Consider the following 13,562-nt stretch of genomic DNA (forward strand, 5'->3'; position numbering starts at 1 on the left):
CCCAAAAGCATCATAACACTATGATTACAATAAGACTGGAGAAAAATCATCTTTTGATGATTCACCCTTATAGTTATGATGATCTGATGGCTATGATGCCTTTGGGAAATTCACTTATTTTAAGTTATATTACACTACATTTCCCAAATGCTTTACTGTGTAGGAAGTTTCATAAAGTACATTTGATCTTAACTTTATATGTTATTTATTTTCTTCTTCTGAGGTACTTTTTATATTCTATTAATACTTATGATAAGTAATAATACAAGAAATAAAAAGTGAGTTATACTATGAATTACATGTACACTATTTTTACATTATTATATGTAGACATATTCCATAAAACAAGATGATTTGCATAACAGCAACATTTTATCAAATTCATAGTGGCACTATGTGGGGTCACCAATAGACTTCAGACTTTCAGTAGACAAATGATAAACGATAAATTGATAAATGGTGCTTGACGATAAAGATAAATAAAGAGTCAGAGTTTCACCAAATCTTTCTAAATGTTGTGGTTCTTAATTAGGTTCTTGATTAGGGATCTTTAACAAAGATCCCACCCAACATAATTTATTGCACACCCCATCTGAATATCAGTGTACATTAGTTTAGGTTTAGGAAATTGCCAAGGTCACAATGAATCATTCATATGTAGAGACTATGATGGGCAAATAGTCAATTATTTATTGAACATTAAAAGTAGTTATTTACCTGCACATGCTCATTTTAAAGGTGTCAGTTTCACCAAACAACTGGTTTAAAATCCAGTGACTACATGGAACACAATGAAATATTGTAAAAAATATTGGCAAAATAAGTGACTCTTTTGAAATGTCATCGGGTATCCAGATTGTTTTATATTAAGTTTATGTTAAATGTCTGTTCAAATTTGATTGGCTGATGGCAACCTCAATTTTCCAACAGTTCTTCTAGATATTCTTTGTTCCTGCTGTAATCTAGCACATAGATTTAAAATATTTAAATCTAACTAAGAGTTATAGGCCAAAATGGAAATTATGTACCGTAGCGCCCCCTTCAGATCCATCAGTGGAGTAAAAACTATTGAATGGTTTCATGCCTGTATTGCTTTCAGTTTGGTCTGCACACTTCATTTAACGTTAAGGAAAATAATTTGTCTGAAAAATGAGCAAAAACAGTTGGGGCCCTGCACCTTCTTTTGAACTTATGAGCGCATCAAATGAAATGTAAAATTGAATTGAAATTTCTGAGCTTGTTTTAATGAGATATCATGAGAAATGAATGTTGAATTACACCATGCTTCATTACCATTGGTGATAACTAATCAATAACCCACTTCTGCTGGTTAAACTATGATCACAGCAATCATCCATCCATCCATCCATCCATCTGTCCATCCACTTCTAATGTCTTTAAAAATAGCTGTACAAGATTGAGTCTGGGACAGCTTAAGGAGGTTTACTGCTGTCACTGCTTTCATTTCCCCACACACATTGTCAAATGATTTTCCAAAAATAGATTTTATTCCATGACTGAGAAAGAAGAGGAATCATTGAAAGGAGCCTTTATCCATGTGTATGCAGGCATTTGAAGAAAAGAAAATTATGATTTCTTGCTTAAAAATATATGGAGATATTATAGGCATGGAGAAAATATTGTGTGATTCTAGTGCTTTGGTAACAAGCTTTATTAACCCTAATGCATATCTGCCGGGATTCTCTATCTACCTCATTGAGAAAAGCCTGCCAAGTACCTCTCCTTTACACTGGCTCATCTGTGGCCTATACGCCTACTGAGCTTAAGCTACACTTTTGTAGGCACACAACAAAGGAATTAAGATTCCGGCTTGCGTGGTTTTCTTCTTCTTAAGCCTTCTGTAATAGCTTATGTACCAATAGGCCAGTCATCTAATTGACTGTAAATTTGGGCACTCGTGCAATTTCTACTACATTTGTGCAATTACTTCTTTATATGATCAAAGAGAGCTCTGAAGGAAGGGATGAGAGAATGAGATGTTAAGGATATTTGTTATGAACTGGAGACAGAAGTCACTGCATGTTCTACTTCAAACTTTTTTTCCCGTTTGTTTTCAGTGCTCTGAGTACTCTGAGCCAACAATTGCTTCCTTCTGTAGCAACTATTTGAAGGTTGAACATTTTATGACATTTCACAGTGTGTTCTCGTCTGCTTTCTTGGACTCTGTCTGATTGGCATCTCATGGCACATGCAGTATACTGGAAAAAATGACTCGCTTATGGATTCACATGAGTAACAGATCAGGCTAAATCAAGTAAAGGATGCTTCAGTAAAGTAATCGAACCCAGGCGGCCATCAGTGACTTTCTCCAGCAGCCTGACCTCAACACTGCCTTACTGAGCTCCAAAATAAATAATATTTCTATACAGTGCGCTCCAACACACAAAATAATTCACACCTTAATTTACATATGCAGTGACTGAAATTTATTCAACTTATTCATTAAAATATCACCCTCTCACACAGACCACGCACTGTGCACAGAGCAGCTGGGGTCTTCAAAAATTAAATAAATACGTTTGAAATATTAACTTGATGAATGAAAATCCCATGTTTGTATCACTCTTCATTGTTTTTAAAACAATATTATTTAGCAATTTTACCTTAAAAGAAAAAATATCTAGTGAGTGCTCCAATGACCTGTAAAAGGTAAAATAGACCTTTATCATAGTCACTGTGTCAGCACGTCTGACTCTAAATAATATTGTTATCGAACGTCCTCCTGCACTGAGATCAGCAATGAACGCGTTCAGTGTGGAAAGCAGCGGCGTTCACATGGCGGTCAGAATAATTCTGATAGGAATGCTCCTGTGATGAGTTTAGCTGAGCGTTTCTTTAGACTAACACCACATCACATCTCTGACTGGACCGACTAAAGATCAGCACTTACTGAGCTTCATTCTGGAGGAGATAACATCAATCCAGCAGCTTTGGCTCCTCCCACTCAGTACATGTAAACATTAGCAACATAAGCAAAAAAAGACAGCATCGTGTTTCTATATTAAACTTCTCACCAAGACCCGGCACTGAGGGCTCTGACCCGGCACTGAGGGTAAACTTGTTTATACTAATGCTATTAATGCTATTAAATGTCCTGTGTACAGAAAATTGGCTCTTCCAATGGCTTATTTATTTCTGAATTATCTTTAAAAAAAGTATTTGTATATTTATACAACTTTTTTTGTCTTGCTAAAAGTAAAAACCCAGTAATAACAAACTTTTCACACACACTGTGCTTTATCAGCCCTGCCATGTTGCTTTTGTGCAAAAAATGGCCACACACAAGCTCCTAAAATTTTCTACTAGATTTTAGAGCAGCGTTGCTGTGAGGTTTTGATTTCATGTGACGCATTAGCGAGGTCAGTATGTTGAAAGGTCACCAATTCACCTCATCCCCAACTCCCCAACTCATCCCAAAAGTACTGGATGGAGCTCCATCACCATCATTCCAGAGAACACAGTTCTTCCACTGCTCCACAGCTCAATGCTAGGGAGCTTTATACCCTTCTAGTCCACTCCTGGCATTAGGCAGCATGGTGCCAATAGGTTCATGATGTTGATCTGCTCCAGAGAGTCCTATTCTATTGGCAGTACTTCTTCTCTACAGGGACTAGACAAGCTGTGTGTGCATTTGCATGCCTGTGTCAGCAATGGGTGCAATTTAAAGTAGCTGAATGCATCAATTAGATAGGCTGTCCACAAACATTTGGCCACATAGTGTATCTGGTTTTGATTTGCCGCAACAATATAGTCCAGCTAGTTAGCCTAGCATTTGAAAGTTGAATAGGATTTCTGGCAGCATTCTGTAAAGCGGACACGGTTCATAGATAGGTCAATTGTGGACAAAAGTGACTGATTGGTCTGCTTTGATCAATTCTTGCTGTCTCCAATTTATTTTCCAATTGCCATTGTAATCACTTTACGCAAAGCCTCTCCAGGGACCAGAAGGCCAGACCTCCCTTTTTAAAAGATAGTCAAGTAATAGCTCTGCAAATTTCAGAGTCCTGGAATGCACCACACCTGCAATAAGGGAGTCATTACATTGTCAGGGCAGATAAAAGAAGCCTATTTGGGTCATATTCCCTAAAGGTGGACTATCAGGCCCCGCTCTTAAGGTGTTGCAAAAAAGACTTCTTGCTCGGCCAGCGATTTCCATTTAGATTAGTAGCCAGTTTAGTGCCGGGCCAGAGCGAGTCTTCCCCGACAGGTCGTGCACCAACAACGAGGAGGGTATACTGTCAAAATATATAAAAAACTTCCACCTGCGGACATTTCATTACATAAACCATTTAGGAAAATAAGACTTATCAAAGAATGCAGCTGTACGAACGTGCTAGTGTCTGTGTGCTTTGTAAAGGCCCTGTGTAACTTCTTTGGTGTTGTTCTGTTGCACATTATACATACTAATATGAGAGCCTCAGCTTTGATTTCCCTCAGGCAGCTCATGAAAATCCAAAATTCTTATAAAGAGAAAATGGGAAATTTTCTTTTCTCAAGCTTCCATACCTGTGAAATACTTCTCCAGTCTGATATTGTAAACTTCACCTAGCATCTCTACATAACTGCAAAGGTCTTCTCTTTTGGTGGGTTTACAGATTACTCCCTTTTTTAAGCATCAAGGCTAACCATCATGGCTATTTAGTGAATCATACAGCTCTATTTTCTTGTTCTGTTTGTTCTGTAGTGTTTTGTATCTCTAGCAACTGTAAATAATTATTTTATTATATTTATATGATTGCATAATCCCAGTCTCATTAAGTAAAGTGACATTATATTCTAAAAATACAATATAATGACAGGTTGAAAGGAATGTTTTTTTGTTTTTTGTTTTTTGTTTTTTTCAAAACAAATGGTAATGACTCATATGGGTTTGCTAATGTTCTCTCTCTCTCTCTCTCTCTCTCTCTCTCTCTCTCTCTCTCTCTCTGTCTTTGAGCAATTAGTGCATTGTTTGTTGAGTATTTAAGTGACAATTTATGTCAAAATGCCATTTCTTTTGTTAAAAACACACAGAAAAACAGTTGAAAGTTATTATTTGCTTGTTAAATCTTGTTAAATATCTTTCGCATCTTGATTTTTTTTTTTTTTGTCCAGCCATGTATTGTAGCCCTGTAGCTGATTGTGTTCATATCAAAGACACAATTCTTTAAGCCAAGAAACATGGATCACATCCAAGATGAACATAGTTAGTTAGTAACTGCATTAACTGGAGAGACCCCTTTCTCAGATGCCTCTCAAAATGTCAGTGCTTTACAAAAAGGCCACACTCATCAGCTGACACTAGCTAGGTTTGTTCAGGGTGTGGAACTCTACTTCATCACCCTGAAGCAAATGAACTTCTAAAAAGAGCTTGGCAGTGATGAAAGAAAACAAGGATGCTAGGGTACAGGGTGTTGCAAAGGACTGGCAAACAGTCAACTCCCTTGCTCTCATAAAAAATGTAAAACTAGTCATAATTCAGAGGCCAGGAATTAGAAGAACCTATTAAGAGTCACATCCTGTAAATATTAAAAAGGCAAATCAGTTACATGCTCTCTGTCCAGTCTAATGATTAGAAATTCCTGTTCTTAGCCTGAATGAATGCACAGTTTTTGTGAAAACCTTGAGAAAAAACATCCTGGACATCTTAAGCTGGTCAAGCTGGTCAAGCTGGTTGAGCAGCTTAGTTCTTGACCAGCATATGGTGTGTTTTTGTTTTGATGAGTTTGATGGTTTAGCTGGTCTATAAACATGCTAGCAAACAGAATGACCAAGCTTGGCCAAGATGGTCAACTAGCAAAACCAAGCTGGTCAACCAAAATATGACTAAACCATGACCAAAATGAAATTCAGCATGCACTATGCTGGTCTAGAGCTGGTCTGGATAATCAGCTTTACAGCCAGATTGACCAGCTAGAGCCAGCAATGTAAAACCCATTTCAGCAGGGTTGACAGAGAATCTTTATATTATGCAAAGGTTCTTCACATTAGCACATCTCATTTCTTAAAAAAATACAAAATAAAAAAATAAAGAAAATTGAAAGATTCTTTAGGAAACCTGAATTTAATTAAATGTCCCACACAGTAATCAGTAACAGTGATCAGCCACTTCAAACTTTACCATTCTTACCCACTCTGAACTTCTGCAGACATCTCATGTTTTACAGATTGTGTGGCAGAATGTGTGTTATCTCATCTGTTATCTTCATTTTCCAGTAGGTTATTTATGCATCATTTAAAAACATAAGCAAGACTGCAGTGCCTACAATGACATATGTAGGTTAACAGGAAAGAGTTTTAGTGAAAATGTAAATAGCATTTCTTCGACTAGGCAAAGTTTTCATCCTTAGATGAAAGCATCTGGGTCCCGCTTTCTATTAAGTGTCTTTAATAATTGTTTAGGTAGAGTTTGACAATGTATTTAATAACAATATAACAACTGGTGATGCATTATCTGTTACAGATGTATAACACTAGTACAGCTTGTGTATCAATTTCATTTTCGACTTATGAAATTACACAAGTGCACCTCAATAGCTGTAACTGGAAAAGCAGACGCTTTCACACCTGCACTATTTAGTCCAGTTAAATCAGACTTCATTTTCAGCCTTGATGTGATTTGCTTGGGCAGGTGCGAATACAGTAATCCCACTCGGATTCTGACCAAAACAACCACACGAGACCATTGAGAGGAGGTGGTCACGGTCTGGTTCCTAACGAACTGTGTTTGGGCTGTTTGTTTATGGCAAGAATGTGATCTGATCTAGATTCGACCCAGCGATCAGGTGTACTCCTCATGAACAGATGCCATCTTAATATGAAGTGCGACCAGCATCTTATCTACAAGTCCTCCATGTCCTACAGTTTGCAAAACTGATCTGCTTGCTTGTTTGCACACACCTAGTGATTAGAACAGTCAAAATGCCAAACACACTTAATATAAAGTACAGTTTTACAGTTTTTACAGTAACCTGTAAATGTTTCATTTTGGCAATTCAGTGTAAATGACAGAGTAAAATGCTGCACAGAAGAGCAGGCAGATATTTGAATACATGCAACTACATCAAAAGTGGTCGCATTGGCCAAATGAGCCCTGGGATGATTTGAGTTCATTGCTGGCCGACCCTATTAGAAGTCAAGGTGGTCAATTTGAATGAAGTTGCTGCTATTTACATTACATGAATACATCTACAGTACTGTGCAAAAGTAAGAGTCCACCCTTTATTGCATTTTGGCTGGAAATTACCATTAGTCAAGTCCGGTCAAAGTTTATTTGTCACATACATACGAAAGCACTCTCCTGACCACAACAGAGAAAAGAGTCCATTGTTGGACTGTGAAACCAATGCACCATTAACATTTACTATTATGTACTGTACTCACTTTGCCACTGTACTGTACAGACTTCTGTAAGTACTGTAGTACTGTATTAATTTCTAAAAGGCTGGATAAAACCAGGCTACGTTCCAAATTGTTTTCTTTATCTCCAAATTTTAATCTTAGTTCTTCCGACTATCCAAGAAATCGCAAACCCTTTCAGTAGTGTTGAGGTCTGGGTTCTGGATTGGTGCTTCATTCTTTGATTTGTAAATACTCTTTTATTTGACTGTTTGCCTCTTGATCAGCTCTACATCCTTTCAGACCCGCAGTGCTGAGTTGTCTTCTCACAATGGACAGAATGATGGACAGAAACACCTATGGATTTTTCAGATCTGAAGCGAAAGTAGAGCTGGATTTTCTAGCCTCTCAGTGATGAAAGCTTTAAGCGCTGTTCATCTGGTGGAGGCAGTGTTGGTGGTCTATCAAATCATGAGTTCAGATTTCATTATATCTTTTAAATTTTTTTTTTGCACTCCATTTTGGAAAGGACAGTATTTTGCACATCAGTCTAATGAATGTATATAAATAAGGCATATCTTAGATCATTATCAACTTGGTGAGGATGGATTTGCTTATTTATTCATTCATTCATTCATGTAGAGTTCTGCTGTTGCAGCATTCTTTCATATTTCATTTCTGTCATCTTGGGATGTCTACTTACAGCAGGTCCCAGCATCATCTAAACCCCTTGTGTGAACCCTTGTGTCTTTCATTCCTTAAAGTAAGAACTTATTATTACCCAGAGTTGAGCCCTGAGGAACACCACTGAAGTTTGTCTTGTGAGATTATTTTGATCCTCCTACTTACATACTGCTCTCAGATTGGGACTCATCGTTATCCTAGATGTAAAGATGCTTGGGGACCTTGCGTAAGTCATCTTTTCATTTCCATTCTCATCTCTTTCTCACTTTGTCTGATTATATGTTTCCCTCCATTTTTATTGTGGTGTAAACTCGAACCTTAGCATGAGAGACTAGCACTAGAGCTCTCCGTAATGCCACAGTGAAACCACTAATGAACTGTGCTGTGTATTTACCAATTATGTTCATTTTGTAACAGATTGCTTTGGGTTGATATTGGAAGTCAAATTGTAAGGGTCAAAATTTCATCTGCTGAACAATATACTTAATATAAGCTTTTATAAAGGTCGTCTGTGAATCATAAGGGCCTACAGGTTTTCATTGTACTGGTATTAACAATAGTTTCTACAGATGTAAAATTATTAACGGTTATGAAATAATATTAGAATCAATGCAACCTTGACATTTTTGCTTGTCTTGTAAATAATGGTACAGAAAGATCTAGAATAAAAATGTGTTTTATTAACAAATAATTTAAGAATTTTTTTTTCCTCCCAACCCATAATTTCAGAGATCCAAGGTTTTGTCACGGCTGCCACAACATGCTCTTAAAAATGTTCTTGTAATGTAAGGGAAATTGCTTTTTGCACATGATTTCTTTTTTTCTATATTGCATTCATTTTCTTTTTTTTCGCAGAACTCTGGGAACCGTTTCGAAGAGCTACCGAACCCAGCTGACTATGTGAACTACCATCACCCAGAGAGCCAGGAACAATGTATTGAGATCCAGCCTCCTTCTGCCTACCCTCCTGTGACCTTCCTGCCCCAGAACCCATACACCCAGCACCCCACCAACACACCCATGTACACCTTCCAGCCCAACGCTGCCCCTCCGGCCCCCCGCCCCCCTTACACCTTCCCTAAAGAGCAGTCGGTCTAAAGTGGTCCAGAGCCTCTCGCCTCTCACCACAGGCTCCTTATGGCTCTTCTGCCAACCCCTCCTGCCCCCCCCCACCCCTTCGATCCCAGATAGGAAAAGCCATTCCACCTAAAGAGAATGATGCTTCCTGCCTCTTCACCGCATTTACGATGTGGGCGTTCTCCTGGAATGATGAATCAAGTGTCAGTAGTCTGTGGACCTGAAACCTTGCGTGTTTGTGCACTTGCATGTATCACTGTGACTGTCATTAGGACCCTCCACGTCTTGTGTCGTAGCCAGAGGTACCACGCTGCCACTCACTTGTGCGTTTGCCCTCACAACACCACACCTCACTCTCCCTGAGAAACAGGGCATCGGCCTTTGCTTAGTCCAGATGTGCTCCCTTTTTTTTCTTATTGCATTTTATTTTTGCCTCCTATCATGTACGATATTTACACCCCCCCTCCGCCATTATTTTGTTTTCTTTGCTTTTCTTTTTTTTATGTACCTCTGTGATAGTGACTGATTTTCTTGTATGTTATACATTGTTTTTCTTATGTTTCTAAAAATTTTAAAGATTCTATTTGCTTGCTTCTTGTTGTACATGCATATGATTGAGTATGTGGTAGTGAAAGTATATGATATTTTCATTCATCACATTAATGTTTTGTCAAAAATAATGGCATGGTCCATCATAAAAATAGCTACATTGTTCATCTATGAGATATGGTCATAATTGGCAACGCCCATCCTTCTTTAGGAAATTTTAGATTGTGGAAATACAACACTAACATTCAAAATTAAATGAATGTTTCCTTTGTTTTAGATTAGAAACAAAAGGGCTCTATTTCACACCTGCTCACGAGATGCCATCTGATTTTCATGGGTGAAAAATGTAGATTTTGGTAACACAACACCATCCTCTAGTTTCTTCAGTTGTAGTTACCGAAGAAATAGAGCAGTTTATCTGGTTTCAAGTTCATGCTGATACTTACATTCAGTATTAATGCAGAAATCATTTTCCTCAGCTTACCTTTGTTTTGTGAGGGTCCTCACTTAATGGATGGACTCACGATGCAACCCTTCATTCAACCCTGAATGCTGTTATAATGAAAAAGGAAGCATTTTCCTTCAGCTGCTGGTGCAATAGTTAATGATGACAATGACAATCATTTATGTAGGTTGCCCTTGAAAAAAGCAGACGTATTCTGATTCAAACATTTTTAATTCTTCTGTTGATCAACACTTTCCTGTGAAAGGATTAGCCCAGTCCAATGAGAATATGCTCTTCAAAAAGGAGCTCTTTAGTAAGGCAATGTTTTTATGTAAAGCCACAGCATCTAAAAGATCTATTTGAGTGCATTCCTAACCTGTTTTTAAAAGAATGCAAACTTGTTTTCTTAAAGGTTCTATACAGCAACAGTAATGGTTCCATTATTGATATTGAAGTCAAAGAACCATTCTTTAGTACAATATAGAACTTTTTTTTTTCCAGGGCAACCATCAAATTTCTTACTTTTTAAAGTTTAAGAGATATATTATTATAAAATGTTTCAAATATTACAAATGACAGCCTGATTTCCTGAAATGGTAAGAATTTATTTGACTGTTGCTTCATTTATAGGTATGAACTGGATTAGTGTGAGGTACAAACTCTAAAGTAGTGTTTGTCATTTTGTGAAGATGGAAAATTTAGGTCCAGAAAGTAAAAATCTGCCCCAGGATTTGTTCCAACTGATTATATTTTATTTCTAGGTTCCAGATTGGACTTCAAGTGTCTTTGTACTGCCTTTTTATCCCATATAACTGAGTTTTATCTGATTAACTTTTCTGATTATATATGGCATTTCCTCCAAAGAATTACTGTTAAGTTTATTAGATGTTTTACTGTGTCCTTATTCTACTTAATAGTTAGATCACTGGAAAAAAATACAGTTTTCTGTTCTATTTTGGAGATTGTTCCTCCTATTTACCTGTTTAATTTGTAAAAACAAAATGAGTTACACTGTTTTGGAAATGATCTTTGTTACCAAAAGTAATACTTTTTTAATTTGTACCTCACAATTAACTAGAACTTGGAAGACTGTATAAGACTTATCCCTAAAGCCACAGTAGTGATATGATGTCAAATGACTATCAAATAAGTTCTATCAGTTTTATCTTGTGATTATGTTTACTCTGCAACTTCATTTCTGGAAATCAGGCTCCTGCACTGAAAAAGGCAATGTAAATGTGTACATCATTTCCACATGGAAATAATATACAGTATTATGCCAGTACAGTCATTGTCAAACATAAACTATGTATGAAAGACAAAATTGTGCTGATTAATGTGGAAAGGATGTAAATAAATGCACATTCCATGTTTTCAGTGCAGTATAAAAGTGCAAATGTGTATTTTTTTACAGATCCATCATTATTACGCTCGCAACCTTCCTCTGAAAGACATGTAGCTATTATAAAACTGTATTTTCTGATCTGTACCTTCAGAGGAAACAGTACTTGACTCAGCAACCACCAAAACGCAACCTTACTAATGCTTGATCTCTGTTTAAACAACGGGGTCGTCTCAAACGACTCCTGTAACCTAGTGAAAAGTTCAACTGTAATGCCATGCCGGATGTACATTCAGAGAAAAATAAGGATTAATCTTGTGTTTGTGCTCAGTGTGGAAGAATAAAAACGTTTAACCATAGAAGATGTTGAAGGTCGTTTAATGAAAAAAGTCATGTAAGTTTTGCAGTGGTTTTGGGCTAGGTTTTAAATTTGTGAGGCTATCTGCTGTTCACACACTGTTGTCTTGCATTGGTTTCTGTATGTGTGCTAGTGTAGCGTTAGACTCACCTGTGGTTTCCAGGTCGCTTTGCTGGAGAGAAAAGTCCACCCATCTCTTAACCTGCCGTATCTATTACACTATAAACACCTGTCCCCATGTCGCGTATGTATAATTATTGCTGCCTCCTGCTGAATTTATTATTATTATGATGATTACTATGATTATTATTATTATTATTATTATTATTATTATTATTATTATTATTATTGCTATTATTATTATTATTATTATTATTATTATTGTTATTATTATTATTATTGTCCATTCTGGAGATCACACATCATTTGTCACAGGTTGCGTTTACTTTGTCCTTTGGCTTCAGTTGAGTCAAAAATGTTTGATTATATATATTTTTTTCTAAAGTATTAAATTATTTTGACTGTTGTACTTATTATTAATGTCGTCTACATGTTTACCATGTTTCCCGTTTTATTTTATACATGTAAATTGTAGCTTTTTTGTTACATTTTCTAACACATATGAAGTATATATATATATATATATATATATATAAATATAAATATAAATATATCTTTGATTATGTCTGTAAAAGGAGACTATCGTTTAAACTGTGTAAACATGAGCTCTTAGTTATTGTGTGTGTCACTGCTAGGTTAATCTTCCATATGCAAGATCATTTTGACTTTGACATGTTGTCTTTTTTACATGGGGATTATGTTTGGTGTAAATATTAACATTATCTACCGGATGTGTGAAAGAAACTCATGCAGTTGAACAATAAACCTCACAAAGTCTAAAATTCTGTGCTGTTTGTAGTGCATTTTACTTTTCTGTCACATTTCCTCATCTTCCTCATACATAGGGAGCAGTGGGATAAAAAGGTCAATTCCCATTTACTGTAAAAGGGACACATATCTGTGCATAAGATCAGCATGTACAGGACACTGATCAATAAACCTACACTCAGATAATGGAAATAAGTTGGAACAGCAGCCAGTTTAGTTTTCAAAGCATATGAGCCGGATAAGTGATGTTTTTAGTTTAATGTTAGATAAGAAGCATCCCTTTATATACTGTGATTTAATCCGACAGAATATAGAAGTATTTGTGAAATCATTTTGGTACTGCAACTGGTTCTTTGATTGATGCCATAGAATAACTACCTTTGTTTCCATAAAAGAACCATGTTTATAATAGAGATTAGTGAATGTAAAGAAGGTCCAAATAACCATGACTTCATGTAATGGTTCGTCTCCATCTCTATTCCAAACATGGTTCTTTCTCCAATCATCACATCATTATTTTCCACTTTATTAAAGTACTTAAACACAAACTCATCTCCAGCATAAATATTTCAGGCTGGTTATTCTAAAGATATCCCTTTGCCCCTTTGTTTGAGGGACTACTTTCCCCAATGTTCCCTCTGAAAGCTAAAGTCTCTCCACACCTTCCCCATGATCATAAAATGACAATTTCCTATAATATAATGTAACATTTTAACCCATTAATACCAATTTTAATGTAACTTTAAAATTCCAGGATTTTCCTTTTATAAAATGAATGTTTACAGTATGTTTACACTTCGACAAGAGTCATGGTCAGGGTGAGGTTTTAGTATAAGGGCACATTATAAAACATATGTTAAGCTTTGTCTGCTTAAGTCAGT

At 36.5% G+C, this 13,562-nt stretch overlaps 1 protein-coding gene across 1 annotated transcript in view; it reads left to right on the forward strand.

Annotated features, from left to right (window-relative positions):
* nectin1b (nectin cell adhesion molecule 1b) overlaps positions 1-9,189 on the forward strand; it is a 279,635-nt gene extending 270,446 nt beyond the window's left edge. The window contains exon 9 of the mRNA XM_072695374.1: positions 8,878-9,189. Within this exon, the coding sequence (XP_072551475.1) occupies positions 8,878-9,120 (243 nt within the window). The 3' untranslated portion in view covers positions 9,121-9,189. The remainder of the gene's footprint in view (positions 1-8,877) is intronic.
* Positions 9,190-13,562: the final 4,373 nt, after the last annotated feature.

The sequence above is a fragment of the Salminus brasiliensis genome, chromosome 13 (assembly GCF_030463535.1).
Source record: "Salminus brasiliensis chromosome 13, fSalBra1.hap2, whole genome shotgun sequence".
NCBI classification, from domain to species: domain Eukaryota; kingdom Metazoa; phylum Chordata; class Actinopteri; order Characiformes; family Bryconidae; genus Salminus; species Salminus brasiliensis.